Source organism: Leptidea sinapis, chromosome 14 (assembly GCF_905404315.1).
Source record: "Leptidea sinapis chromosome 14, ilLepSina1.1, whole genome shotgun sequence".
NCBI lineage: Eukaryota > Metazoa > Arthropoda > Insecta > Lepidoptera > Pieridae > Leptidea > Leptidea sinapis.
Genome location: NC_066278.1, coordinates 3952804 through 3979479, shown reverse-complemented (window position 1 = coordinate 3979479; position 26676 = coordinate 3952804). Strand labels below are relative to the sequence as shown.

The 26676-nt window shown below is 34.6% G+C and overlaps 2 protein-coding genes and 1 non-coding gene across 4 annotated transcripts; 2 read left to right on the top strand and 1 right to left on the bottom strand.

The window, feature by feature from the left end:
* The first annotated feature begins 1675 nt into the window (after nt 1-1675).
* On the top strand, nt 1676-26257 carry LOC126967929 (protein regulator of cytokinesis 1-like). The gene is made up of 14 exons (XM_050812629.1): nt 1676-1887; nt 2132-2331; nt 2528-2648; nt 3032-3261; nt 3485-3633; nt 4146-4313; nt 4514-4686; nt 5399-5546; nt 6312-6440; nt 7062-7198; nt 11293-11400; nt 14261-14402; nt 24966-25094; nt 25803-26257. Exons 1-14 carry the CDS (start codon nt 1853-1855, stop codon nt 26211-26213), a joined length of 2280 nt encoding a protein of 759 aa, XP_050668586.1. The 5' UTR covers nt 1676-1852; the 3' UTR covers nt 26214-26257.
* On the top strand, nt 8706-8779 carry Trnaf-gaa (transfer RNA phenylalanine (anticodon GAA)). Its single transcript has one exon. It is a non-coding gene; the product is annotated as a tRNA-Phe (tRNA).
* Nucleotides 15497-19950, bottom strand: LOC126967933 (myb/SANT-like DNA-binding domain-containing protein 3). 2 transcript variants are annotated; one of them, XM_050812633.1, is made up of 6 exons: nt 19755-19950; nt 19039-19319; nt 18789-18866; nt 18600-18677; nt 17004-17090; nt 15497-15730 (listed from the first exon to the last, which is right to left on the bottom strand). In XM_050812633.1, exons 1-6 carry the CDS (start codon nt 19802-19804, stop codon nt 15519-15521), a joined length of 786 nt encoding a protein of 261 aa, XP_050668590.1. In that variant the 5' UTR covers nt 19805-19950; the 3' UTR covers nt 15497-15518. The 2 variants fall into 2 exon arrangements, with proteins under 2 accessions (XP_050668590.1, XP_050668591.1); XM_050812634.1 differs by having other exon boundaries at nt 19825-19934.
* Nucleotides 26258-26676: the final 419 nt, after the last annotated feature.

Below are 26676 nucleotides of genomic sequence, written 5' to 3'. Positions count from 1 at the left end.
AGCACGTCATCAAAATCGGCGAGCAACTTTCCAGTTACCTGACTGGAACACGCAAGTTCTGGGCTTTGTCAAAAGCTGCTCCGGGTAACTTCAACCAACCGCCCCTGCCGCTACTGCACATAAGCAATGTCATTTTGGCTCATAAGGCAAGAAAGAAAGCTGATCTTCTGTGCAGAGTGCACAAACGTTTTGCCTCCGACGACTTTGACTTTTTTTCGACACTTGACGGCAACGGAAAAACACCGCCGACCATCCCGCGGTGTCAGAGCTCTATGCCTGAAATACAGTTCAGTTGAGACAGAAAAACTGTACTCTGGTATTGTAACAGAATGTGGCGGCTGTGATCACTAACACCACCAGATGACCCGTACGCTCGTTTGTCCTCCTATTACAACAACGCCGTTTTCTGTAGTCTAAGTTGTATACTATTTTAGAGTGATATATTTTTTTTTCTTATTCAAAATAAACATGATATTATACTGTTTGCTGACGATACATCTTTGTTATTTAAAATAAAATGCCAGCAAAAAACTTTCTGTCAGGTTGACGACGACATTGCTGAAGCAGTAAATTGGTTTAATGTTAATAACTTACTTTTAAACGAAAGGAAAACAAAGTGTGTAAGGTTTAAGCTTCGAAATATAAAGCACACCTATAAAAATTAATAATGAAAAACTTGATGTAGTAGAAACGACAACATTCCTAGGCATTACATTAGACGTTAAGCTACAATGGGGTGCTCACATAAAAACTTATGTAATCTGCAGTATTTGCGATAAAAAAAATAGGCAGCTGACAGATGTTGAAACGGCTAGACTTGTATATTTCAGCTACTTTCATAGTGTCATGTCTTACGGAATTATATTGTGGGGTAGGGCTGCAGATATTGAAAATATATTTGTGCTGCAGAAAAGAGCAATTCGAGCAGTCTATAAAATGCGTTCAAGGGATTCATTGAGAGAAAAGTTTAGTGAAATAAATATTATGACAGTACACTGCCAGTACATATACGAGAACCTCCTATACGCCCATAAAAATATTAGCCAATTTAAAAAGAATAGTGATGTACACAGTGTCAATACTCGAAATAAACAAAAATAAAATAAAAATTATAAATAAAATTGCTAAATCTTTTAAAGTGGATTGTGTTGTATTTTATAATAAACTCCCAAATGAAATTAAAATGTTACCTATTAAAAAATTTAAATGTATCGTAAAAAAAAAATTAACATCTAAGGCCTATTATAGCGTGAAAGATTATTTGAAAGATAAAGATAGCTGAAATTAATGTTCTAAATTTTGTTAATGAATATTGTTATACTCATTTGAATGCTATTGTAACTTTTGTACTTCATCCTGACTTGCACTAAATAACTTATAAAGTTTTACAGTGAATAAAGATTTTTTTACTTTGACTTTGATATCGGCATTTAGTTGTAAATTCTGCGTAATAATATTGTCCGTTTAAACCACAGACGTATGTATTATCCAATGACGTTACAATAAATCAACGTGTTTCCAAATTTGACATTCTACCTGTGCACCATAATGTAACATTAGGCTTCTTATATTCTCTTTGGCTAAACAAGTAGGTACCTACCCATAGCCCAATGCCAATACGTTCGTTAAAATCAAACTTGACGTTTTGTATGTAACGTATCGAAATATTTGAAATCACAATTTCCAGTTTCCACCCAAACGACTTATTGAAGCTTTGGTAATAGTTGAATATTTTATGTTTTAAAGCTATAGTTTTTAATCATACTTGTAGAAGTTGAGTTAAAATACGGATTAAGTGATAATAGTGATCATATTATGTGAATTATTGTTTGTAGCCTTAGCTAACTCAAAAATGATGTTAATAACAGAAGCTATCGAGAAGCTCTTGTAAGTATATATATTTTACTCAAATTAAATTTAACCATTGCTAGTTTAGAAATACGTTTTGATTCATATTCTTTATTAAGACTAGAATCAAGGATATCTAAAGTAACTCGAATTATTCATAAAACAACTATCAAACCAAGTTAGTCATTTCTTGCTTTGGTTTCATAAGAATGTAACCCAAGTTTATTGCAATTGTATTTCATTTAAAGTAATATCAAACTATAACTTTTATTATATCTTTCAGTAATGAGGTCCATTCCGAAATATCAAAAAATGTTCGTGCTATGATGGAAGAACTATGGTTGATATGGTCACATATGGGTGTAGATGAATCATCTAAATATACCAATATTTCTAAGTTAGTGCAAATACATAAAGATTTTCATCTTGAGGTAATCTCTGAGACCAGGGAAAAGATGAAAGCTCTTGAAGCACAAGTAGAGAGTAAGTATAATAATAAATATTATGATTATTTTAAACTGACTTCACACATAGAGTAATATAATTAGGCAATTAAAAATGTACAACATATAATTCTATTAATTGCATATTCCACAAAAAGTGTAAAAATATGCATGTAAGGGACCATATAGTACTGAAAGTAAAACTTATATTCATATATTTTTTTGCTTTCCTAAAGAACTGAAAAAAGAAACCGAAGAGCTGAGTAGATGTCTGTCTGTTGAGATTACAATTCTGGATTTTAAGGAGGATATGGCTCTTGTGGACTATAAGAGGGAGTTGGAAGCTCAAATAGCAGGGTAAGTTTCTAAAATATTTTGTACAAAATGTGTGGTGTGACCCATTTAAAATCATCATGGAAAAATGTTTGTGCTACCCAACATTTCTTCATATTTTTATAGTATTCTAGGGGACCTAAAATCTTTGTTTTGATGGAACTTTAATCATAGGTGAAAATTTTACAAAATTTCTATGTATGAAATGTATATGAAAATATGTTGATTTCAGTCTATGCATACAAGTAACAATTTTATCAAAATTAGTCCAGCCTTTTGTATTAATTGACATAGAACATTTTTCAGTGGATTTTATATAACTATATAATGGAATCAAAAATTATTTTCTACAACTGTTATGGTATTTTTAAACTACGTTTTTCCATTTACATCATATGTTTGTACAGCTATAGGGAACAAGTTGAACAGCGTAGAGTTAAAAGAGATAGACTATTAGAGTGGCAAAGAGACCTAGCTGACAAGCTTGGTGTGACAATACATGAGCTTAAAGAAGTACCACTACCATCTGAGGAAGAATTGGACCGACTGAAGGACCACCTTGAGATGCTGCAAGCTGAAAGAGATAAACGAGTTGAAATATTTTTAAACAACCAGACTGAAATCAAGGACATAATGGGTTTGTATTTATATAATAAAAACATTTGGATCTCGCTTATAACTTTTAACATTTCGTACCAAAATACTTAAAATGTGATATATTTTGACTCAGAGGTATGTCTACATTTTAGTGCTTCATACTCAATAAATACTTTCAGTAACATTGTTTTGCAGAAATCTTAAATTATATTTCCAACATGTAAATTCACCAGAAATGAAATATATAAATATTATTATTACAGATAGACTTTACATCAAGCCACAAAATAAGTTTGAGCAGCTTGTTGTGTCATCATTATCTGTGGACTTCAAGGTGACCGATATTAACATGGATCGACTAGCGCAGCTTCGTCAGGATTTACAGGAAAAATATGAGCAGACTAATAACAGGGTAATGCATTTGGTAACATAATGATATATATTCAAAACCTTGAGTTATTTGCAGAAGAGTTCATAAAACCAGTACTTATATTATATTATGTCAATGAAATATTACAATTCGTAAATAAATTGTACTGGACATGTCTCATTTGGTATTGGGTAATGATATAGGACTTCAAAAATATACTTCTTTTTATAGCCTAATCCTGCTTATGGTATTTCAAAATTTATTTATGGTCCGGTAACTTTAAACAGCCGCTTAGGAGTGTTTTTTCTCATTCTGACTTAGGTCTATAGAAGAAGACAGATTGAGAATTAGCAATGCTTTAAGTTAGCAGACTATTATGAATAAGGGGGTTAGGTGTTAACAACTTTGTGAAAATCCATAATTATCCAAATGCTGTGATTTTTATTGAGTGTAAGTTAACCTAGTTGATTTTTGTAATTTGAGTATTTTATAAACAATATTTTTATATATTCATTCTTCCTAGATGAAATTGAAACTTTTTGAAATTTTTACAGGTGTTAGAACTACGTGAACGCTTAGTCAAGCTGTGGGACTGTTTGGAAGAAGATCAAATTTATCGTGATAATTTTCTGCAAGCACATCCCGGTTGCAATCCTCCAACTGAAAATGCCATCAAAGAGGAGCTTAAAAGATGTGATCAAATTAAACGTCAGAAAATTGGGGTATGAAGCTTATTCACAAGACTATTATTTACCTTGTAGAAAATACATACACTTTTCAATCAGTATCATAACCAAATTTATACAAAACAGTTTAAATACATACATATTTTTCACTAAAATATAATTTTTCTGTTGTATAAATACATTTTCAGAATTCTAATATTTTGTTTATTATTCTTATGTTTTCATACATTTTGCAGGTGTTCGTAGCAAATGTACGCACAAAGATAAAGCTTATGTGGGATAACATTATGTACTCTACAAAGGAGCGAGAGGAGTTTGTTCACTATTATCAAGACATATTTACTGAAGATACTCTAACGCTACATGAACTCTATCTTGATAAAATCACAAAGTTTTACAATGAGAACAAGTGAGTATAACAAATGATGATGTAATATATTTTGTTAATCAGGCGAATATACTACAATATTAATAATACAATAATCACTTGGTGACTAGTCTGTATAAAACAGCTTGACGGAAAACTACGCAATCTTAAATGGCTAGTTGGACCTCACTCACAATTAAATAACAACAATAAATTGATTATTTACAAAACAATACTCAAACCAATATGGATATACGGTATACAGCTGTGGGGGACTGCCAGTAATAGTAATATCGAAATACTAGAAAGATTTTAGAACAAAACATTAAGGACCATGTTCAGTATCCACCCTAGACCTTGGCATTAAAACTATCCCGCAAGAAATAACCGAAACTAGCCTGAAATACCAGGACAAAGTAACAACACATGTCAACGAGCTAGCCAAGTCTTTGAGCGAAAAGGGTGGTATCCAGTTCACCAGGCTTAAGAGACATGATATCACAAATCTCAGTAAAAGATATCAATAAAAAATAAATAAATGGAGAGTTTGATGCGAAGTAATTTTACATTAATTTCGGGCTCTCGACAATGACTCTTTCAGCAGATATATGCAGCCAAAACAGTGGCTTATTGTTTGAAATAACAGATTGCCACAACGCAGAAAACAAAAAAAAAACTAGTCTGTAGATTTATATAGAAAATTTCCATTATGTATATAACACAAGTAAAGATATAAATGTAATGTTATTTTTAGGCATATTTTCGATCTTGTGATGACCCGTAAGAATCTTTGGTTGAAAATGGTTGAATTGGAGTCAAGGGCTAGTGAGCCAGGTCGGTACCACAACAGAGGAGGGCAGCTGCTAAAAGAAGAGAAAGAGAGGAAAGTTATTGCTAATAAGGTGAGTACTCGAATATAATAGAATAGAAACATATTTATTAATCATAGTGAATGAGATATTGCAACAATGCTTGGTTTTTGCAACAAGAATTTTGTCTAAATAATATAAAATCTCTGTTGGCCCATGTTTTGTTATACAATATTTTAGGAAATAAGTGATGTTATGTGCTGTAGATTTTATGAAATAAATAAATAAAAATAAAATAAAATATATCATTATTCTTAGAAGGAGTTTGACATGGGGAGAAGAACTTGTGGAAATTACGCATGCATTGAATTTTAAGCAGTTTGTTAAGTTTATTGATTTCAGAGGGTAGGTATGTTACACTGCTGATGACAAATTGTGGAACATCTGATTGGGAAACTATTTGTGAAACTGTTAAAGCTGAAAGTACAGTTTTGATAGAACTTTTTTAGTTATATTAATTAACAAGATGAGTCTGTCAAGTGAAGGCTGTCAGCCTTTAAGGCGAGGGTATGCTTTCAACTTGAAGGCTGTATCTGTAGAATTTTTTTTTGTGTTAACCTATTCTACCGGTGTATGCTAAAAAATTGTAACAAAAATTAAAAATTTGGTTGTATCACGATATTTTAATTATTAGAATTAGTAGCACAGTGGAATAGGCACTGAAAAAAGTCATATTCCCTTGTTAGTTGTGTGACATTAAAATTGGATTATCTTAATTTTTAAAAGTTTTCTGTACATATTTTCAAAGTGATCATTGAGCATGTTCACCAGTACTAATATTAATATACCTTTGGATAGTTACCGAAGATTGAAGCTGAAATCCGTGATCTAGTGATGCACTACGAACAGACGTCTGAAAATGTATTCACAGTTGATGGCAAACCACTGCTGCAAATGATGCAAGATGACTGGGAATCAAGGAAAGCTGTAAGTTAAATTAAACTCAGTTTGCTGCCAATTTATGAAGCTTTGTCTTAGATCAAATAACAATAAATATAATATATAGGATAATGTTTAATATTACAACAAGTATAATTTATTTTTTGACTGCCTTAAGTAATCTGTGCTGACCCTATTTGATCAATTAAATAAAAATTTGTGTTGAGATTTTATCTTTGTAGTTCAAATTTTAAGTAGGTTTAAGATAGGTGATATTTTTTTCATGATAAGAGGGGACAATCACATTCAGCTGATGGTAATTGATACACTCTCCCCTTTATGATGCAATGCCACTCAGGATTCTTGAAAACCCTAATAATTCTGAGTGGCACTAGAATTGTGTTCATCACTTAAGATGTTAAGTCTCATTTGCTCAGTAATTTCACTAGCTACAGCGCCCTTTAGACCTTGGCAATGGAGTGATCCCCTCCAGGCATTTTTGTGAATAAATTTAGTTGTAATTCTGTTTTACTTACAAAAAGCCCATGATTTACTAGCGCTTATTTTAAAAATCCTATTTGGGATAAAAATATTAGTTATTGGTTTCAGCTTGACATTTTATTTCATTAATTAAAATGAAGTTTTAATTAGAACATTATTATGACACAGGAACGTCAGAATAAGTTGTCGGCTCGCAAGCAGGCTCTTACTCCGAGCACTCCGTCCTTCCGTTCGCTCGCTACCTCTCCGCTGGGCAAGCGGAATCGCACTGCTGCCGGCTTAGGGAACACTGTCGATAAAAACAGGTAAGTCAAAGTCAGTTGAACATAAAAATTCTTGAGCCACAGCTATAATCCACATAATATATATTTTTTTTTATGGAATAGGGGGACAAACGAGTGTACGGGTCACCTGTTGTTAAGTGATCACCGCCGCCCAAAATCTCTTGAGGAATCAGAGGAGCGTTGCCGGCCTTTAAGGAAGGTACGCGCTTTTTTTAAGGTACACATGTCGTATCGTCCCGGAAACACCGCACAAGGAAGTTCATTCCACAGCTTTGTAGTACGTGGAAGAAAGCTCCTTGAAAACCGCACTGTGGAGGACCGCCACACATCCAGATGGTGGGGATGATATCGTAACTTGTGGCGTGTCGTGCGAAGGTGGAATTCGGCGGCAGGAATCAGGTTAAACAGCTCTTCGGAACACTCCCCGTGATAAATGCGGTAGAAGACACACAATGAAGCGACGTCTCTACGCAACGCCAAGTGATCCAGCCGTTCACAGAGCACTGGGTTCCCGACAATTTGAGCTGCTCTGCGTTGCACGCGGTCATTATTTTGTGATTAATTGTAGATAAAATAATAATAGTCTTTAATTGCTGTATTACAATGTTTTAAATTCTTACATAAATGCATAAAAGGCATTTATTTTCTCAAAATTGATTCGTCTAGAATAATTACTTTAGAATTCTTTTTGATGTCATTTCTAATATACTAGATACTACTACCGCTACGGAAACAAATAGCGCTCTGAGAGAGAAGAAGTGCTCTGAGAGAGAAGAAGCGGTGCAAGAAACGCTCCCAACATTCTTTTTTTTTCGCTCTTTTTAATAAAATATACAATATTTTACTGTCATTGCTATTGCTATAAAACAATCATAATCTGATCCCAGGCTGTCCGATCACTTAGATAATCAACTGTGGAGTAGTGAATTTACGACAGAGCCATTTATTAATAAAACATTTAAATTTATTTATAGATAATGCCTGAACAGTGGGACTTTCTTATAAAAGTCTATACATTTACCCCCTTATTCATAATAGTCTTCTTCTATTGACCTAAGTCAGAATGAGAAAAAACACTCCTAAGCGGCTGTTTAATGTTAGCAGACCATAATGAATAAGGGGGTTACCGTTTAAGCTATTATGTATCTTATGAAACCTACTAGAAGTTAGTAACAAGCAATCCCTTATTTCTAGTATTATAATAATGAAAATCACCATTAGGAGCAAAAAGGTGACGATTTGTCGTGTTATTAAATTTTCATAAATGTACTGACAATGAACACAATATAATTTGGAAACCAGTATGCTTATACTATACAGCTTGCCGTGGACAAAGGCCTCCTCTAGCATCTTCCTGTCCTTTCTATGTCGAGCCATATGTACCACAAGGGACCAACTATATATAGATACTAGATATACTACGTTCATCATCCTCCCATCTTTTAAACTGTCTTCATACACAAATAAAATTTTGACCTGACCTGAGAGTTGAACAAAGCAAACAGAATTTGATAACGTGGCGGTACTCGAACGGTTAGCTCAGTTGGTTAGAGCACCGGCACGAAACGCCGGAGGTCGTGGGTTCGAATCCCGCATCGTTCATAAAATTTTGTTTTTCAAACTTTATTTGTGTATTAATCCTAGAAGTAAGGTTTATCATATTGTTGAGATTTACAAGAGCGACATCTCAAGTCGATTTCCTAATATATAAATATTGGGGTTGAGCAGGTTATCAACTGTAAAGTAGATCCTGTAGATGAAGCCACAACCTGAGAGTTGAACAAAGCAAACAGAATTTTATAACGAGGCGGTCCTCGAACAGTTAGCTCAGTTGGTTAGAGCACCGGCACGGAACGCCTCAGGTCGTGGGTTCGAATCCCGCATCGTTCATAAAGTTTTGTTTTTCAAATTTTATTTGTGTATTAATCCTAGAAGTGAAAGTAGGTAGGTTACTTTAAAAAAAAACATAACATATTGTAACTGTCTCCTTCTTCTCTTTTTGTCAAGTGGTATCCACGCTGTAACTTTCTTTGTCCATTTGTCCCTTTTATCTCTAATGATGTGTCCGATTTCCATTTTTGTCTCTTGCTAAAATTAATTGCATTTCCATATCTTGTTTTGCTTTTCGTTTCTTCTTGTTTTATTCTGTCTTAAGCGAATACATAAAACTATTATGTTAGTATTTTGACATACTCTTAATTGTTTTATATAAATAGAATTGTAGATATAGTAGTTACTTAAAATAGGAATTTCATGTGGAAGATATAGATTAATTAAAATCTTAACTAACAATATGAGTAGATATAAGTACTTAGTACATATTATATAGAAAGGTAAAAGTTTCATTAAATATCTTAATATGTATTTATCTAGATTAGAGAGTTTAGATAATAATAATATTGACACACTTTTTTACACAAATTATCTTGCCCCAACTTAAGCATATATAGCCTGTGTTATGGGTTACAAGACAATGATATATTTAATACAATATGCTTACTTAAATTCATATAAACATACATAAATACGTTTAAACATCCATGAATCGGAAACAAACATCCATATTCATCAAATAAATGCTTGCACCTACCGGGATTCAAACCCGGGACCTCTAGCTTAGTAGGTAGGATCGCTAACCACTCGGCTATACAGGTCGTCTATAGATATGTATTGAATGATGATAATATTTATAGACTTACTCGTGTAAGGCGACTATTTGATGTACGAGTATTTTGTTCCATCACTTTACATATTATATTGTAACTGAAATGATTTGTATAAAGTTGAAGCTGTAAATGTTGATTTCAAAAGAGTGGCAATCAGTTACTTGCCACTTGTTCTCATTAAAGCTCAACCCTTTCCGAAGTGGAGGTAAATTTAAAAAGAAAACTTTTTACAATCATAAGTTTCATTTCCTTGACCTACATGAATAAAGTGGTTTTGTTTTGATATTACTAGAGTTCCTGTTGAGTACCCTTCCGATATAGAACTGTGAAAAGTAATAAAAGAATAACTGTACAAATCCCAAAAATATCCCACTAACTAAGGTTTTAAAACACTTAATAGGGGCGTACCAATCGTATATTCACCAGTTACATAATAAGTAAGGTCACAGTTCTATAATAAACTTAGATAATGCGTCCTTGATGGCTTAGGGCGACATCTATGAACAATATCAAACTGTAATCGGTTACAAACCCTAACAATAACCAAGCTTACTTGGTCGCTATTATTTATTAATATGGTGTTTTGGTTGAACAGGAGAAGCAAGCAAGTTTTGTGTATTCCTTTTGATGTAAAGTTTTAATTTTTAGTGTAATTAATGACCTATTTTGAAAATACAAACATCTCTATGAAGAATTGTCTCGAAATCTTTTGAAATACATAAACACTTACACTCTTAATAATATTATTATAGCTTTTTATTCAGAGAAGGACTAATCCTAATACATGACTCTTATCTAAATACTTAACTACTTAAATGTCTGTGTGCCTCTTGGTAAAGGCCTCCTCTGTTCTTCTCCACTCTTCTTTATTTGCAGATAGTCTAATCCAGTTCAATTTGCTTACCCTATTTCTCTTGCAACCTCGTGGATACCATGTAGTGATAGTTTTGCTCTATTTATCAGGTCCTCTCATCAGGTGTCCAGCCCATTTCCATTTTAGACTATTTATAGCATAAGCAACATCGGCTACTCTTGTTTTGTCTCTCAAATGTTTATTACATGTCTTGTCTATTTGTGTCTCGTCTCTTTTTGTTGATTATGCTTATTTCCATGGCTCGCGCCACCCATTATCTTCAACCTTATTGCATTGTGCTGCTGTGAATGCCCAAGTTTGGCAGTCATAGGTAACAATTGGCAATATACATGTTTTAAGCAGTTCTTTTGTTCGTTCTTTTTAATACATATGTTTGTCTGTTAGTTATTTGGATAGCTTTTAGGGACCAAAACCTTTTCCACACATTTCTAGTTCTCCCATCATGATTTGATTTCACCTTATTTCATGAATCTTGAACACTTACACTTACTGGCAAACAAATAAATATTATTTCATATAATGTAAGGTACAAGGGTAGATATTTTACCAAACTATATAGTGCATGTACTTCTCAGGCCCCCAGTGAAGAGACAACTGGTGACGGGGAGTGCTAATAGGGCTCTTGCTTCAATTTCATCGAACCTGTCGGCTCTGAAGAGATCCGCAATTACAACTGTGAAAAGGTAACATTATAAAAATATAACTTGTCTGTCTTTAGGATCTGCTGTATTACTAGTCTCATCATAAAAATCTGATCAAACAATTATTTTCTTGTATCATATTCTGCTTCTGTATATTGTGTATTCGCTAACTCCTCCTAAAATACGGTTATTTTTCACAGAAGCTTTATATAATCATAAAACTTCAGTTTTTATTTAAGTTGAAAACCACAACGTTTTGCAACTAACCTAAAATATATTTACACGGCTTACAGTGGTTGTAACTTAAGACATAAATGAAAATAATGTACTAGACTCACAGTAACAATTTCCTTCATTGAAATTGCTAAACTTACGAACCTACTTAATTTCAGCAATTTATCTGTATCTAATTAAATATACTTATTAGTATTCTTGTGGAGGACTATTAGTATTCAAGGACATTCAATCATGTGGTCTTTTAAAGTAAATCATTCTGATGAATACTTTACAAGTTATCATCATTAATCAACACATACATCCAATTTTGTAGGTTTAAATCATAGTGTTTAGTGCGAAATTAGCAGCAGTTAGCATATTATTGTATATTGTGTTTTTTTTTTAAATATAATGTCCTATCTAAATATGTTAATTTGTAAACTGCCATATATTTAGATATTAGCTTAAGCTTTTTTTTCTCATGGGACCTAATGTAGGACTGACTACCCTTTCTCCCTCAAGCAAGACTTGAGTAACACATGACATGTTGGTTTATGTTTCTACATTATAATATGTGCATATTCCTCTGCGTAGAAGCCCTATGTGCATCATAAATCTTGTTCGTCTATTGTTTTAAGTATATTCATCAATATTTGAGTAAACCTGCTTAGCAAATTTTTATATGCTGTAAAGGTGTTTGTTGCTTCAATTAAAATTGCAAATAGGGTTTAAGGATATACCTTAAATAAATAATAGTTTAAAAAATTTATTATATATTTTTCATTTATTAGCTAAATTTTCTATAAAAGCGTATTTTTAAAACTATTAAGTACTTCAACATCAATCCTGCCTTATCGACTAGATAAAAATTGTATAAATTGACAAAAATCTTAGCTTGCAAATTGAATAATCTTATTGTCATCGGTCCTAGATAGATCTACAAAGTTTGAATGAAATCTGGCCGTTTAAAGTGGGTCAAAATCGCGTCTAAATCAGTCAGTTACAAACATACAAGTAAAGCTAATATAAAGCGTATCAAAAACGACTTTTTTTCATTAAAGTACAAAAATGTGTTAGATATCTTATTGACGGTTTAGTTTACTTTTTTTTTTACTACACCGTTTCAATCTATTTTGAATGTATAATATATTACAGCATACGCCCTTAATAGTAGTGCAACATTGAAAATACATTTAATATTTCAACGACTTGGGTTTTACCTATTTATTGTAGCATTATTGTATACATACATACATGTTTTTGTCAAGTTTTTAACATTGAACAATACTTTTCATTCCTTACATTTACAGTGCTCGCCTTTAAGAGTAATGAGGTGAGTAATTTCTCCAGGAACGGTTTGCACAGTGAGAGTAGAATAAGTGTATGCTGGGTCAGTAGGAATGAAAATTATTGTTGCTTTATAGTTCAATTTGGTATGAAGAAAATAGTTGTTGGCTATGTGTGCCTTCTTAGTTAGTTTTATTATTTAGATTGTTAACATTTAAGTTTTGCATTAGAATAACATTGATTGTACTGAATAAATATTTTTGGAAAGTTATACACACTAGCTTAGCTAGGAATGATTATTAATAATTATTATAATGTTGACACACTTTTACATAAATTATCTTGGCCCAAATGAGCCATAGCCTGTACTATGGGTACAAGACAACGATGTATTTAATACTATATACATACATAAATACTTAACTTACTCGGTAACAAAAACTGTTTTCACCTACCGGCTATCTAATATTATTATTTGTTCCATTCCAATACTTGCCAAATATTGTATTAATTTCCAAAAATAATTTTCTTTAGTTGGTATCAACTATAAAAACCCTAATTTAATTAGTTGTAACATACTAAATTTATATTGTTTTAGATCATAGATAGATAGTAGAATGAAATAAGTAGTTATTATTATTCTCGTTGTAGGTACATCCTGTATGTAGATCTCAGTTGCCCCATCATTAGGTTCTCTATTATGAAAAGAAAGTAATACCTACTTGGAAATCATAAAATAAGGTTATCAGTGAAATATTTATTCCAATAGCTTAGATAAGATGCAGTAAGAGAAAAATAGTATAATAATTAAAAGATACATACTTAATAATATTGTGTTTTGTATATTTAATATGTATTCACTCACGATATATTTTTATTAATTTGACAGATAGGATACTGAGGAGTGAGTTTGAAATTAAAACTATTTTTCAGCCCCTTAAAGTGGTCGGTGGTAGGGCACTATGGAATACTACCACCCCATCCATCCCTAGGGTCTATAAAGTTGACTGCAGCTGCGGCAACGCTTATATCGGTCATTGAAAAGAGCTATTTATCAACGCTTCGACAAGTATTTAATATATTATATAGGCCCTATAGAATATAGGGTGTGGTAATTAGGCGAGTATTCCCAAATCGAGAAAGACGGCCCTCGGAAACCGTCTTCTGGTTTAAAAAACCCGATTAGCTTTCAACATAAAACAATAAATACAGTAGCTTATAAATTGTGTTTTATTCAATTTTGTACTACATATTTTGTGCAGAACAGGATTTATCGCTATAACGTGAAAAGGCGCAAAAAAATAACAGGATTTATTATTAACTTTGGGCCGGTAACGCTTAAAATAAAATGTTGCCAAAATCATAAATAGTTTTATTAATATATTGATTTGTATAATAGGCGATTAAGCGGTAGGTTGGCGGCAAGAGTGGTAGCAGAGGGCAAAGCAGAAAACGCGAAGAGGAAGCTGAACTATGGGGAGGAAGGCAAGAAAACACCCAAAATTACCGTTCAGGCCAGCATACTGAAGCATAAGCGAAAGGTAGGCATCTTATAATTATATATTTTTTACTATTACCTTATTCATAATAGTCTGCTAACTTAAAGCATTGCTAATTCTTACTCTGTCTTCTTTTATTGACCTAAGTCAGAATGAGAAAAAACACTCCTTAGCGGGTGTTTAAAGTTAGCGGACCATTATGAATAAGGGGGTTAATATATATAGGTTGTTTTTATGGTTATGGTATTAGATTTTATGGTGGATTATGATATGATACAAACGAGCGTAAGTACATAGATTAGTGTTATTATTATTTTTGACTAACATGAATAAATAATGATTTGATGAAGTTGTGGGTTCATATCCAACATATCATGTCCATTTCTTGACATCTTGTTGATGAAACATTTTTTTTTCTGATCAAATTGAATATATTAATACAAAGAATATTATTATAATACCAGAGGAAACTTGAATCAAATCAAAAATCGTTATGTTGCAAGTCACATTAATACAAAATGGTGGCACAATATAGTAGACATGTGACACGTCTCCACATGATATTATCTATCCTACAAATATTGTAAATGAGAAAGTTTGTATGTCTGGTTGTATGTTTGAACTTCTTTAACGCAAACACTACTGAATGGATTTTGATGAAACTTTGCAGTAATATAGCTTACGCACCAGAATAACATATAGGCTATAATTTATAAAACTATTATGTGAATTATCTATACATTTGAATAAAATTGGAGTGTCTGTTTGTTATATTGAAATAACTGTTTTTTACTAAATGTATATTATGGTACATACACCAAAATAACATTTTTTACAATTTTTGTCTGTCTGTCTGTTTGTTTGTTCCGGCTAATCCGGCGACTTTTATTGGCAGGTAGCTGATGTAATAAGGAGTAACTTAGGCTACGTTTATTTTAGAAAAATAAAGCAATGTCCAAGAAACGGTCTAACTTTAAAAATAATTTATATGGCAAAACAAAGTTTGCCGGGTCAGCTAGTACTTAATATAAATAGTTGTCGCAATAATTGTTATACGTAAAAAAAATGGACAAAATTATAGACGCATTGTTCAACTTAATTTTTTTTGGGGGTGTTTTTAATAAAGAAGGCATCACTGTATTTTGTACTTATATATATTTATTTATTTCCTTTCAGTAATTCTATTTCGATTTTCATTTTTTCTAATTGTAAATCTTGCATTTGTTTCTCAAATGCGGTGAGATTCCTTTCGCGTTCAATTTGTAACTTCTCTCTCCGAATCCTCAGCTTGTGCATCTCTAAATCTTGTTGTATATTTAACATAGTCCTCTTAATTCTTGCTTCATTTAGATTAGCAATTTTTTTGAGCCCTGTAAGAAGATTAGTGTACCGTTATAATGAAGTTTATATAATTAATCATAAGCATAATAATACCTACTTTAAAAAAAATATTGAAGTAGGCGTTACTTTGCGAAAATCCATAATTATACAAATGTTTTGAGTTTTCTTTAGAGTTAATTCCGACAATATTTGTCTACAAACATTTAGACACGTATTTCGCCTCTACACGAGGCGTGCTCAGGACAAAATCTGGCACGAGACTGAATTAAATGAGCCGGAAACTGCTGTTTTATACCATCGCCCCGTGGAGTGACCAAATTTGTTTGTTCATTCAACAATGTAAACATATTATTTTTGTATTTTATTCTTTATAATTGCTCTAACATCACTTGAATGTGTTCTCTGATACCTCTGGTATTGCAGAAAATGGGTTGTGGTGATTAATTGCCATCAGGTGATGATGATTATTTTTCCTCCTATTTCATCTGATTTATATCAGACTTTATTAAATATTAAATTACATCTAGGTGATACAAAAGTTATTTGCTTAGTACTAATTATTTATTTTGATTATTGTGATACATATTTCATTGATTCACATTGTGAATTAAGAACATTAAAAACTCGGTGTTCCCGTGGTACTTTATCTACTCTATATTAATGTTTGACATATGTACAAGAACTTCAAACATAGCTCAATATAATCACAATATCACCCTATCGCTGGCAATAGACTGTTCATAGTATATTGTAGTATCTATATTGACATATACAAAACAACATCCAATCCCGCTCAAAAATTGTTTGAAGCCAAACTCTTGGCGTTCCGTAGAGAAGTCGCTTCATTGTGTGTCGTCTACCGCATTTATCACGGGGAGTGTTCCGAAGAGCTGTTTAACCTGATTCCTGCCGCCGAATTCCACCTTCGCACGACACGCCACAAGTTAGGATATCATCCCCACCATCTGGATGTGTGGCGGTCCTCCACAGTGCGGTTTTCAAGGAGCTTTCTCCCTCGTACTACAAAGCTATGGAATGAGCTTCCTTGTGCGGTGTTTCCGGGACAATACGACATGGGTACCTTCAAAAAAAGCGCGTACACCTTCCTTAAAGGCCGGCAGCGCTCCTGTGATTCCTCTGGTGTTGCAAGAGATTGTGGGCGGCGGTGATCACTTAACAACAGGTGACCGGTACACTCGATTGTCCTCCTATTCCTTAAAAAAAAACTGACTCGTGGGGAGTCTAGTTGTTTATCGTCTGTCAATGAGTATCTGTTATTAATCAACAAAAATTGTTCCTTACTTTTTTTTGGCCTTTGTATATGATTTTGTAGCTCAGGAGGTTTCAGGTCTGCTTCACTTTCTTCTTCTTTTATATCTACATGCATTACTGCAACAAAGATATAAAGTTTTATAAATGCACTAAAGTACATGTGGATTTAGAGAAGAGCTAACTTTACTTTAAAACTTGTGTGATGTGGAGTTAATAAGTTAACAGCTATGGTGGTGTAATTGGTAGAAACGTTGAATCTCATAACAGTGCCCCCCATTAAAACCTGCAAATTACCAATGTTTTCAGTGTTCCAATTCATTTCGGTTTGACAACATAACATACCAACATTCTTGTGATTCCTCTGGTATTATTTATAAGAGAGTATGTGCCGCTGTGATCTCATACCATCGGGTAATCCGTATGTACCTACCGTTGGCCTACTCTTCTATATAAATAAAAAGGCCTATTGTCGTTCACTGTAATAGGATGATAACCCTGGTAAGACACTCAATGTTGATCGATTTTCACCAATTGAAAACCTCTTAAATTTCAATGTAGTAGTATAGCTTGCACTCTTCTCATTCGCAGCAGCATGCACTCAAAGGACGATGACTAAATTTGTTTGAGAGAAAGATCTGACTTATATGTGATAGTAGGTTTATCTATAACAAAGATAGCAACCAGTTTTAACTCTCATTTACACCAACTATTATTAAACCTTTCATTTTTCCATATAATTTTTAATATTTATTAAATTGAATGTAATTGTAATAAATGTGTGTGTAAATAAAGGAAACAATTGTGATACTTTGAAAATAAAATAATTAGGGCCTACAAACTTTTGTATTAAGCCAAAAATAATAGTGTCATAAACTGATTTTTCTCTGGGAATATTCCACACTTAAGAGAGATGTCTTCCTAAAAGTAAACCTTACTACCAAGTTTATACTGATATTTTAATCTTTTGGCCAGTGTTAAAATATGCTGCTAAGGGATGTTTTGACACAGAGTCCTTTGAAAACTGCTTGGCACTCTCTAACTAGAAAACATCCAGTGAACAATTAAAAAACAGTTTAGTCTCAAATCCATTTCCACCTGGATACTTTAGCCGTAAATATGTACTGGGACCACATTCAAAGAACATAATCCACTGCATCAACTTGACTGAGACATTTTATGTTAGAAAGAAGTTAGTATATAATATATATATATATATATATATATATGTACTAGCTGACCCAGCAAACGTTGTATTGCCGATATTAAAATCGCGATACAAAAGTAACTGTTGATCGTAGATGGGTGAAAAGGTAGTTGTATGTATTTTTTAATGCTGACTCATAATCAAACAAATTTAAAAAAAAAGTCAAATAAATAAAAATAATAATTCGTGTGGACCACCCTTAACATTTAGGGGGATGAAAAATAGATGTTCTCTGATTCTCAGACCTACCCAATATGCACTCAAAATTTCATGAGAATCGGTCAATCCGTTTCGGAGGAGTTTAATGTTTAACACCATGACACGAGAATTTTATATATTAGATATAAATGGAAACCATACTATCTTACTGACAAGTTTGTGATTGTTTGTATAATGTATATTACTGTAGAATTAATTCTTACTCTCAGGCCATTTATCTTCATAAGTCTTCAGAAGTGCTTCATTGGTGTGTCCATTCAACATTGGTCCTGTGTGATAATCTGGAATTTGAAGATAATTATTTAAAAGTTATTACTAAATCTTAATATAAAGTAAATTTGGCTTATATATTGTGTAATACACTTTTTTTCATATCAAATTTGATAAATTACCATGAACATTATTTTGACTTTCATTCTCGACCAAATTATCATCTTCTTTGTAAAAATCATCTGTTCTCTCCAAATTTTCTGAAACCAATAAATACCTATATGAGTTTTAATGACATTGTAGGTATTAAATGACATATAATTTTTTTGAGTAAGTGGCAATTACTAAAGTTAACACTTTAGTAATTAGATATTAAGGCTATTTATATAGTAAGGGTTAATAGATAAATAATAATCATAGACTCACACGAACCATTTGCTACAGCTCCCCCTATTTGCCTAATGTTGTTCAATCTTTCTGAAAGCTGTTTTTTCCGTAGTTGTTTTAGATTTTCCCAGCATCGCTTTAATTGAATACTATTCCTAGGTGTGACATATGGACGACTATTATAAACGTTTGCTATATCTTCCCATGCTTTTTGTTTTAATACTATGTTTTCAGCGTGTATACGCTTATCTCCAATTATAGGCCTTTCCAGCACTAATTCTCTAACCAACTCTCTCTCAGCTGTGGTAAAAGGTTTCTTCTTAGAACTGGAAGAAGAACATGCATTAATCATTAAGTTAAATAACAATTTTGTTATTTAATTTAAAAAATCCACATGTACAAAACTCTTCTGAAGGCCAAAATACGAAGCACATAAATAATATCAAATGGTAATATTTAAATGTTCTCTTCAAAATAGTTCCAACTTCTTTAATGTGTGACATTTATGGCTCACAAAGAAAAACATAGGCAGGTATACAAAAAGGGATTACTTTCATGAAAGCAAGTTCCGAAACACATGAATATACACAAAAGAGGTTATTCCTGAATCCTCATAATAATAAATACATAATACTTTGTCTTAGAAATTCGTCAGTAGACAAAAAAGCGTATTTCGCGATACCTAAATATATCATGTACTATAATTACTTTCATGCAAATTATTCATTAAATGTAAAGTTTTTATATTATGTGTTACTCACTACGTTATTGTTGGCGAGCAAACAACATCAACTACGAGCTGCGAATCCATTATTTATCTTGTATTCATACCTATTCGTATCATAACAAAACAATACACTCCACGGCATTTATCACAATTTATTTTTCAGCTGTCACATTTTTTTTACTTTTTTTTTATTTAATGGCTCCGTCGACTGGATGTCGACGATTCAGCCAACGTGTTAATAGTCCACAAAGATATTAAGATAACGTTTTGCTAGCTCCATTAGATACTTACCCTAAACCGGTGTTGTCAGTGCTAAAAAATATTTATGAATTTATTTGTTTAAATTAGATTTCACGTATGTGACAATATATACGTGAAATTTAAATTAATTTTTAATAAAAAAATAAAATAATTTTAAGAAATTTAATATTTACTGCTTTTCCGTGTTTTTTTATTTTTACAGTTTTAACCGACTTCAAAAAAGGAGGAGGTTCTCAATTCAACTGTATATTTTGTTGTACAGGGTGAAACGATTTTTATGATTTCTCTTGAAATCTTTTTTTTTATTGGAAAGGATAATTCAAGGGTAGTTTGATGAGAGTTTGGTTAAGTTCTGATTATGGGATCAATTACAAAGTAATGGAACTCTTCAATTCGTAGGAGCAAATTATCGTCAACGTCGTTATGGTCGAGGAATTGACGTAATGGAATATGATGATAAATGTAATTCCTTAACGGCTTGCAGTAAGGGTGCAATCTGTGGCAGAATGTATTACTGTCTGTAATCAAATTGCAATGCGTTTGCGTTCGTTGTTGCATTGCAACATGATGTCCTTTATAGTCTTAACAGCATGTATATTTGTGTTAGGTATAAAATAAGGAAAAAAAATTTTTTTCAATGTTTAGCACCGATCACTACCATTAAAATTAGAATACAAATACTCGTGACACTGGTTAACTGTTGGTTTACCTTCCACAGAAGGGAGAATAGAATAGAACTGTTACTAATATTAAATTGAGTTCGTCTCGCGACGCGGTCGTTATCGGTCGCGCGCATCGATCGGCAAATAGTGCGCGTGTTTCGTTTCATTGCAACTCTCATAAGTTATGAGTCATAACATGTCATAGACGTTGCTTGGCCCAAGATCATAAGAGATGGCGGATCAAATAATAATTAATGAACTTTTAACTTTCGTCCAAAACAAAATTGATGTGTTGGATGAGTTAAATATTATACAGATCTGTGCTTCCAACTTCTCGGATGTGGAAATTGAGGACGGAAAGCAAGCGTTATACAGCGCATGTGGTGACAAGTTGCGAAACATAAATAGAAAAGGAGATGATAAGAAAAAAAAGAACATTAAAGACATCATCAAGTTAATGAAAGAAGTGGACCCTGACGTGCAACCAACCTTCGTTGCAAGAGACCTGAATAAATTACCACCGGTATCTTTTGACCATGTCGATGTAACGCGACTTCTTAAAGACATGACAAGTATGAAGACTGAGCTTTCTGACTTCAAGACGAGATTGAGTATAGAACTCATGGAGTTGCGCAATGTGCTGGACCAACACAAGACTAAAAGTACCGATGTTAGCATAATGGCCGTAACTCCCAAGCCCGGCAACATGAAATCGCTATCGCTTGCGCCCGCACCACAAGACAAGTCAACTTACGTAATCTGTGACGTAAGCGAGCCGGTTGAGACTACATTTACACCGACGTACAGAGACATTGTGCGTAATGACTCGCGACCGCAGCGTGCTAAAGTCGCCCGTACGCTTAAGACACAAACGGGTGAGAATCGCGTGCAGGACGACGGCAGTTTGAAGTTAAAATATCCTAAAATCCTAATTAAGCAAAAATTACCTGAATGTGAAGACAATTTTACCATCGTTAGAAATACGAAACATAAACGCAAAATTAATAATTTGCGAGGAACTTTAGAATGTACTGGCAAGATACGAGTGGTAGAATCGGAGTGCTCCATCTATGTCTCAAGAGCAATGAAGTCCGTGTCTGAGAACATATAAAAGATCATATAAAAGAAAGGGGTGAATTGTGTAGTAATGTGGAGCTGCTTCCCCAGTACAAGGAAACTTCTTTCAATTCCTTTAAGGTCACAATACCAGCGAGTAAATTAGACACCTTTCTCGACACTAACTTCTGGCCCGCCGGGCTAGTTTACCGCCGTTTCCGTGAACGTAGAAATACAGCCGCCTCTAACAAAACACTTAATGGACAGTAATAAAGAAATTGTAAAAATGATTACGTTTAACTGTAGGGGTTTAAAGAAATCCGTTGAGCACGTGAGGGCCCTGTGTCGTTCGGCGGATATTGTAGCATTACAGGAAACATGGCTGTGGCCCCACGACCTTAGTTTTGTGAATGAAGTTAGCGACGATTTCGGTTGTTTTGCTAAATCCTCTGTTGACGACTCGAAAGTTGTTAGGGGGCGCCCGTACGGTGGCCTGGCAATTCTGTGGAGAAAATCGGTATTCTCAAACGTAACTGTGATACCCTGTGCGAACGAAAGGTTGGCGGCTGTTGAAATTAATTTGGGCTGTCGTCAACTTCTGATCTTAAGCGTTTACCTTCCGACGGACTCGGAAGAGAATTTAATTGATTTCACAGATTGTCTGGCCGGTATGGCGGCGTTAATTGAAGAAAGAAGTGTAGAAGCTGTTTATGTCCTAGGAGACTTTAACGCGCACCCGGGTACCAGTTTGGAGGCGAATTACAGTCCTTTTGATCGGACCACTCCTTGCTATGTGTTGATATCGAATTGTTACCAACGAATACACACACTTACATCAGTGAGGCGCATGGCAGTAGGAGGTGGCTCGATCACTGTGTGGCGACTAGTGCAGCCCGCGACACTGTCAAAACCGTGCACGTCGAGTATGGTGTTTACTGGTCGGACCACTTGCCCCTCGTGATAACTTGTGAGATGAGTGCTATTATAAGTAAAGTTAATTTAACGGCCTTTGACTCCTTGCAAGGAATCAAATGGGGGCATAGGCGGGATGCTCAAATTGATGTTTACAATAAGTATTGCTGTGATAATTTAAGTATTCCAAATATATCTAGTCATTGTGATAACTGCTTAGTTTTTAAGTGTACTCAGCATTTGTATAAAATTGACGAATATTATAATAGGATAGTCTGTGTACTTCAGACGGGCGCTAAAATTAGCGCGGGTAGCCTAACTGGTGCACTGAAGAGGCCTAAGAAAATCTTTGGTTGGAACTACCACGTCAAAGATAGTCATCAAGTGGCTAAAATGTATTATGAGTGGTGGAGCTGTAGTGGTAAGCCCAGTACAGGTGAGCTATATGACAACATGGTGCAAAGTCGTAAGACCTTTAAGAACAAACTGAAGTGGTGTCAAAATAATGAGGAGAGAATAAAACTAGACTTATTAGCAATGCACAGGTCCGATAAAAATTTTGTTTAGTTCTGGCGATCGACAAACTCTTTAAACTACAAAAAGAATGTACCTGTGACAGTCGAAGGTGAAAGTGACAGAAGTAAGATTGCCGACTTATTTTCACATCACTTCAGGGTCAACCCGATATCGGCCCGGACTGCTTGTATGCCCAATGAGCGACTTACTAGTGATACTGACAATGTATGTTTTACTGCTAATGACGTGGCTACGGTGGTTCGAAAGATGAAGAGGGGAAAATCTCCGGGTCTCGACGGACTTAGTCTGGAACATATTCTGTATGCTGGTGAGTCAATATATGGGGTTTTAGCCAACCTATATAATAGTTGCATAAATTTTTGTTATTTACCGAAACAGCTTATGAATACTGTGGTAGTTCCAATCCCAAAGAACAAAACGGGTGACCTTTCTAGTGTCAAAAACTACAGACCGATTTCGCTAGGCGATAGTGTACTATGTGATAGGGAAAATACTGGAAAGTATGATTCATCCAAGTCTGAAGGAAGGCATCGAGGTAAATGATGCTCAGTTTGGTTTCCGACCCGGTCTCTCGACGGATTCAGCAATTTTCTGTCTTAAAGCAACCATCAACCATTACGTCAGCAGAGCAACATCTGTTTACGCATGCTTTCTCGATTTGAGTCGTGCTTTCGACCTCGTAAATTACAATTTACTGTGGGAGAAATTACGCGCCTCGAATGTACCAACGAAAACGGTGAATCTGTTGGGATATTGGTACGGAAACCAAACAAACAGTGTAAGATGGGGCGACGCGACCTCTAGCGAATATAGGCTAGAATGCGGCGTGCGCCAAGGAGGTTTGACCTCTCCCGACCTTTTTAGCCTGTACGTGAATGACCTGATTGCGGAACTGAGAGGCACCAGGGTCGGCTGTCACATAGGCTCCACGTGTATGAATAACTTTAGCTACGCTGATGACATGGTGCTTCTGAGTCCCTCAATCAAGGGTCTCCGTAAACTGTTAGCGATCTGCGAACGCTATGCCGCACAACATGGCTTAAAATATAACGTTAAAAAGACAGTTGCGATGGTGTTCCGTTCAGGCAGAGGTCCGGAGTCGATCCAAGAGGTTTTCTTGGATGGAGAGAAAATCGAGAGGGTTGAGCGGTTCAGATATCTCGGTCACATTGTGACTGAGTACCTCAAGGACGACGAAGATATTGAACGGGAGAGACGTGCTTTGTCTGTTAGGTGTAATATGCTGTCGCGTCGCTTTGCTAAGTGTACTGACCCAGTGAAGGTGACGCTGTTTAGAGCTTACTGTCTAAGCTTCTATACATGCCAACTTTGGAGGAAGTACACCAGGCGTGCCATCAACAACATCAGGGTGCAATACAATGACGCGTATCGTATCCTGATGAAGTTGCCTCGGTACTGTAGCGCGTCGGCCATGTTCGCCGAGGCCAGAGTACGGGATTTCTTTGCGATCATGAGATCGCGTATCGCAACATTCTGGAGCCGTTTGCGAGAATCCAAGAATGAGATCCTGAGCACGCTGGCTGGGTGTCTGGATTGCTCAATTAACAAGCATTGGCGTTCAGTGCACCAGGAGGCTAATAGGAAATAAATAGACCTGAATACAGAATTGTATTTTAATTTATTTAATTTTAAATTTAATTGTATTATATAATTTTACATTATACATATATTATTGTAATTTTAACTGTGTGCATACCTTTTAATAAAGATATTATTATTATTATTAATACGTTGGTACTACAATTTAAAATATCAGTGTATTGGTGGAATTATTTTAATATATAATATGTTTGCAGTCCGCGAGTCGCCGGCGCAGCGGCCGTCGGTCGTGCTCAATGAACGGCACACGGAGTACTGCTAGCGTGGAGCGCCAACCCGACCCGCTCATGGAGAACACGCTGCTGACAACCTACACTGACTTCGAGGTACCTACCGAATCCATTTAATACTTATGGTCATACATCTATAGGTACTTAAGGTATCTTAGATAAATTATACGTATAGATAGAGCCTCTTGCTGCCTAGACAACCGATGAAAACAGGCAACGTTTATTGCTTTAGCCTGCGTGACATGCTAAGTCATACACTCGCGATTTGTGTGTCACTTTGTGTTACCTACTCTGCTTGCATTGCTCAAATAGAGTCACTATTTGCCAACCTTTTTCGACGTTTTCACAGCTGTCACAGTCTACCTAGACGTATAAATGATCTAAGACATATATTTTTAGAATTTAAACACAAGTGGAATGCTATTTTATCATGGAGTAACATATTATGCTGTATTTTATTGAAATAATGTTGGCTTGCCCATCTTGCACATCTTATGGTGTGTCTCTGCAAAGACAACAAAATCTTACGGATTTAAAATCGTAATAATTTGTTATTTTAAATCTTGGTATGTCTTGGCTCAAAACTACGATGCATGCATCACTCGAACGGTTGGCTCAGTTGGTAAGAGTGTTCGGACGGAATCCGATAGGGCGCAGGTTCGAGTCCGGCATCGTACATAAATTTTACAAGTTACAAATTCAATTTGTATATTTAAAAATCGTGTTCATCGTTATCAAACATGTAATATGATGTTAATTACAATAGGTTCAAGAATCGATGAAAAAATGTGTTGTATTCAACAGGTTGGCATTAACGAAAGGCAAGTGAGCCGCAGCTCCATGGCATGCCACATGAAGGAGCTGCCTGTTATCAAGTGTGATAATTATGACGCGGACAAACCACAAAACACGCCCCGTAAGCCCCCTCGCACGCCTGCCCCTCTGACACCCAAACGCGGCAAAGAAAACATTCAACACAATCTACAAGCGACGCCAAAAAACGGATTCAATACCCCCTCTCGCCTCACTAGGTCCGCTCTTAAGTTGAATAATGACGGTTTTGCCACTCCCCGTGCGCCCCTGAGCGCTACTAAACTCTATGTGCAGAAACAAAACACAGGCACGGACCTACTGAAGACAACACCGAACAGAATTAGCCGATCGAACTCCCACAATCAGATCCTGCGAGTCAAAAATCTCCCACCGCTTATTTGAATCGTTACAGGGCAGTTGTGTAATATAATATTTTTCTCACTTCGCTCGTACAGTTTTATTTTTTAATTTATCGTTTCAAATTGGACGTAGTTCCTGAAAAACGTTCCAAGCCACAAACATCACATTTTAAGGAATTTGTGTTTAAAGTTTAACAAATATTAGTGTATTCCATACATGGGTTGAGCTACTAAGTTATGATGTCATTTAAAGAGTGACAGTAAGGCTGCCATTTTTTGGCAGTGGGTTAATATGAATCACGTGACCAGTATTTTGTTCTTAACTCAATTTCCACATAATTGTAGTTTGGAACGTTTTTCTGGAATTACGTCCAATTGGTTTCCGAACACCGCTTGTACATATTATATTAAAATAATGAATGGTGTTGAGTTTCGTTTTTGGTTTAGATTTTTTTGTTTTGGTGTCAGTTTTGACATGAGACTGACTGAAAACACTAGGTTTTGAT

Bases quoted from the DNA above. Each gene is read 5' to 3' on its own strand.
- LOC126967929 (XM_050812629.1), top strand. From the start codon at position 1,853: ATGATGTTAATAACAGAAGCTATCGAGAAGCTCTT. The intron at 6,441-7,061 runs GTAAGTTAAATT...ATTATGACACAG, and splicing joins ACTGGGAATCAAGGAAAGCT to GAACGTCAGAATAAGTTGTC. The intron at 25,095-25,802 runs GTACCTACCGAA...TGTATTCAACAG, and splicing joins CAACCTACACTGACTTCGAG to GTTGGCATTAACGAAAGGCA.
- LOC126967933 (XM_050812633.1), bottom strand. From the start codon at position 19,804: ATGGATTCGCAGCTCGTAGTTGATGTTGTTTGCTCGCCAACAATAACG. The intron at 18,867-19,038 runs GTTCGTGTGAGT...TATTGGTTTCAG, and splicing joins AGGGGGAGCTGTAGCAAATG to AAAATTTGGAGAGAACAGAT. The intron at 18,678-18,788 runs GTAATTTATCAA...TTCAAATTCCAG, and splicing joins AAGTCAAAATAATGTTCATG to ATTATCACACAGGACCAATG.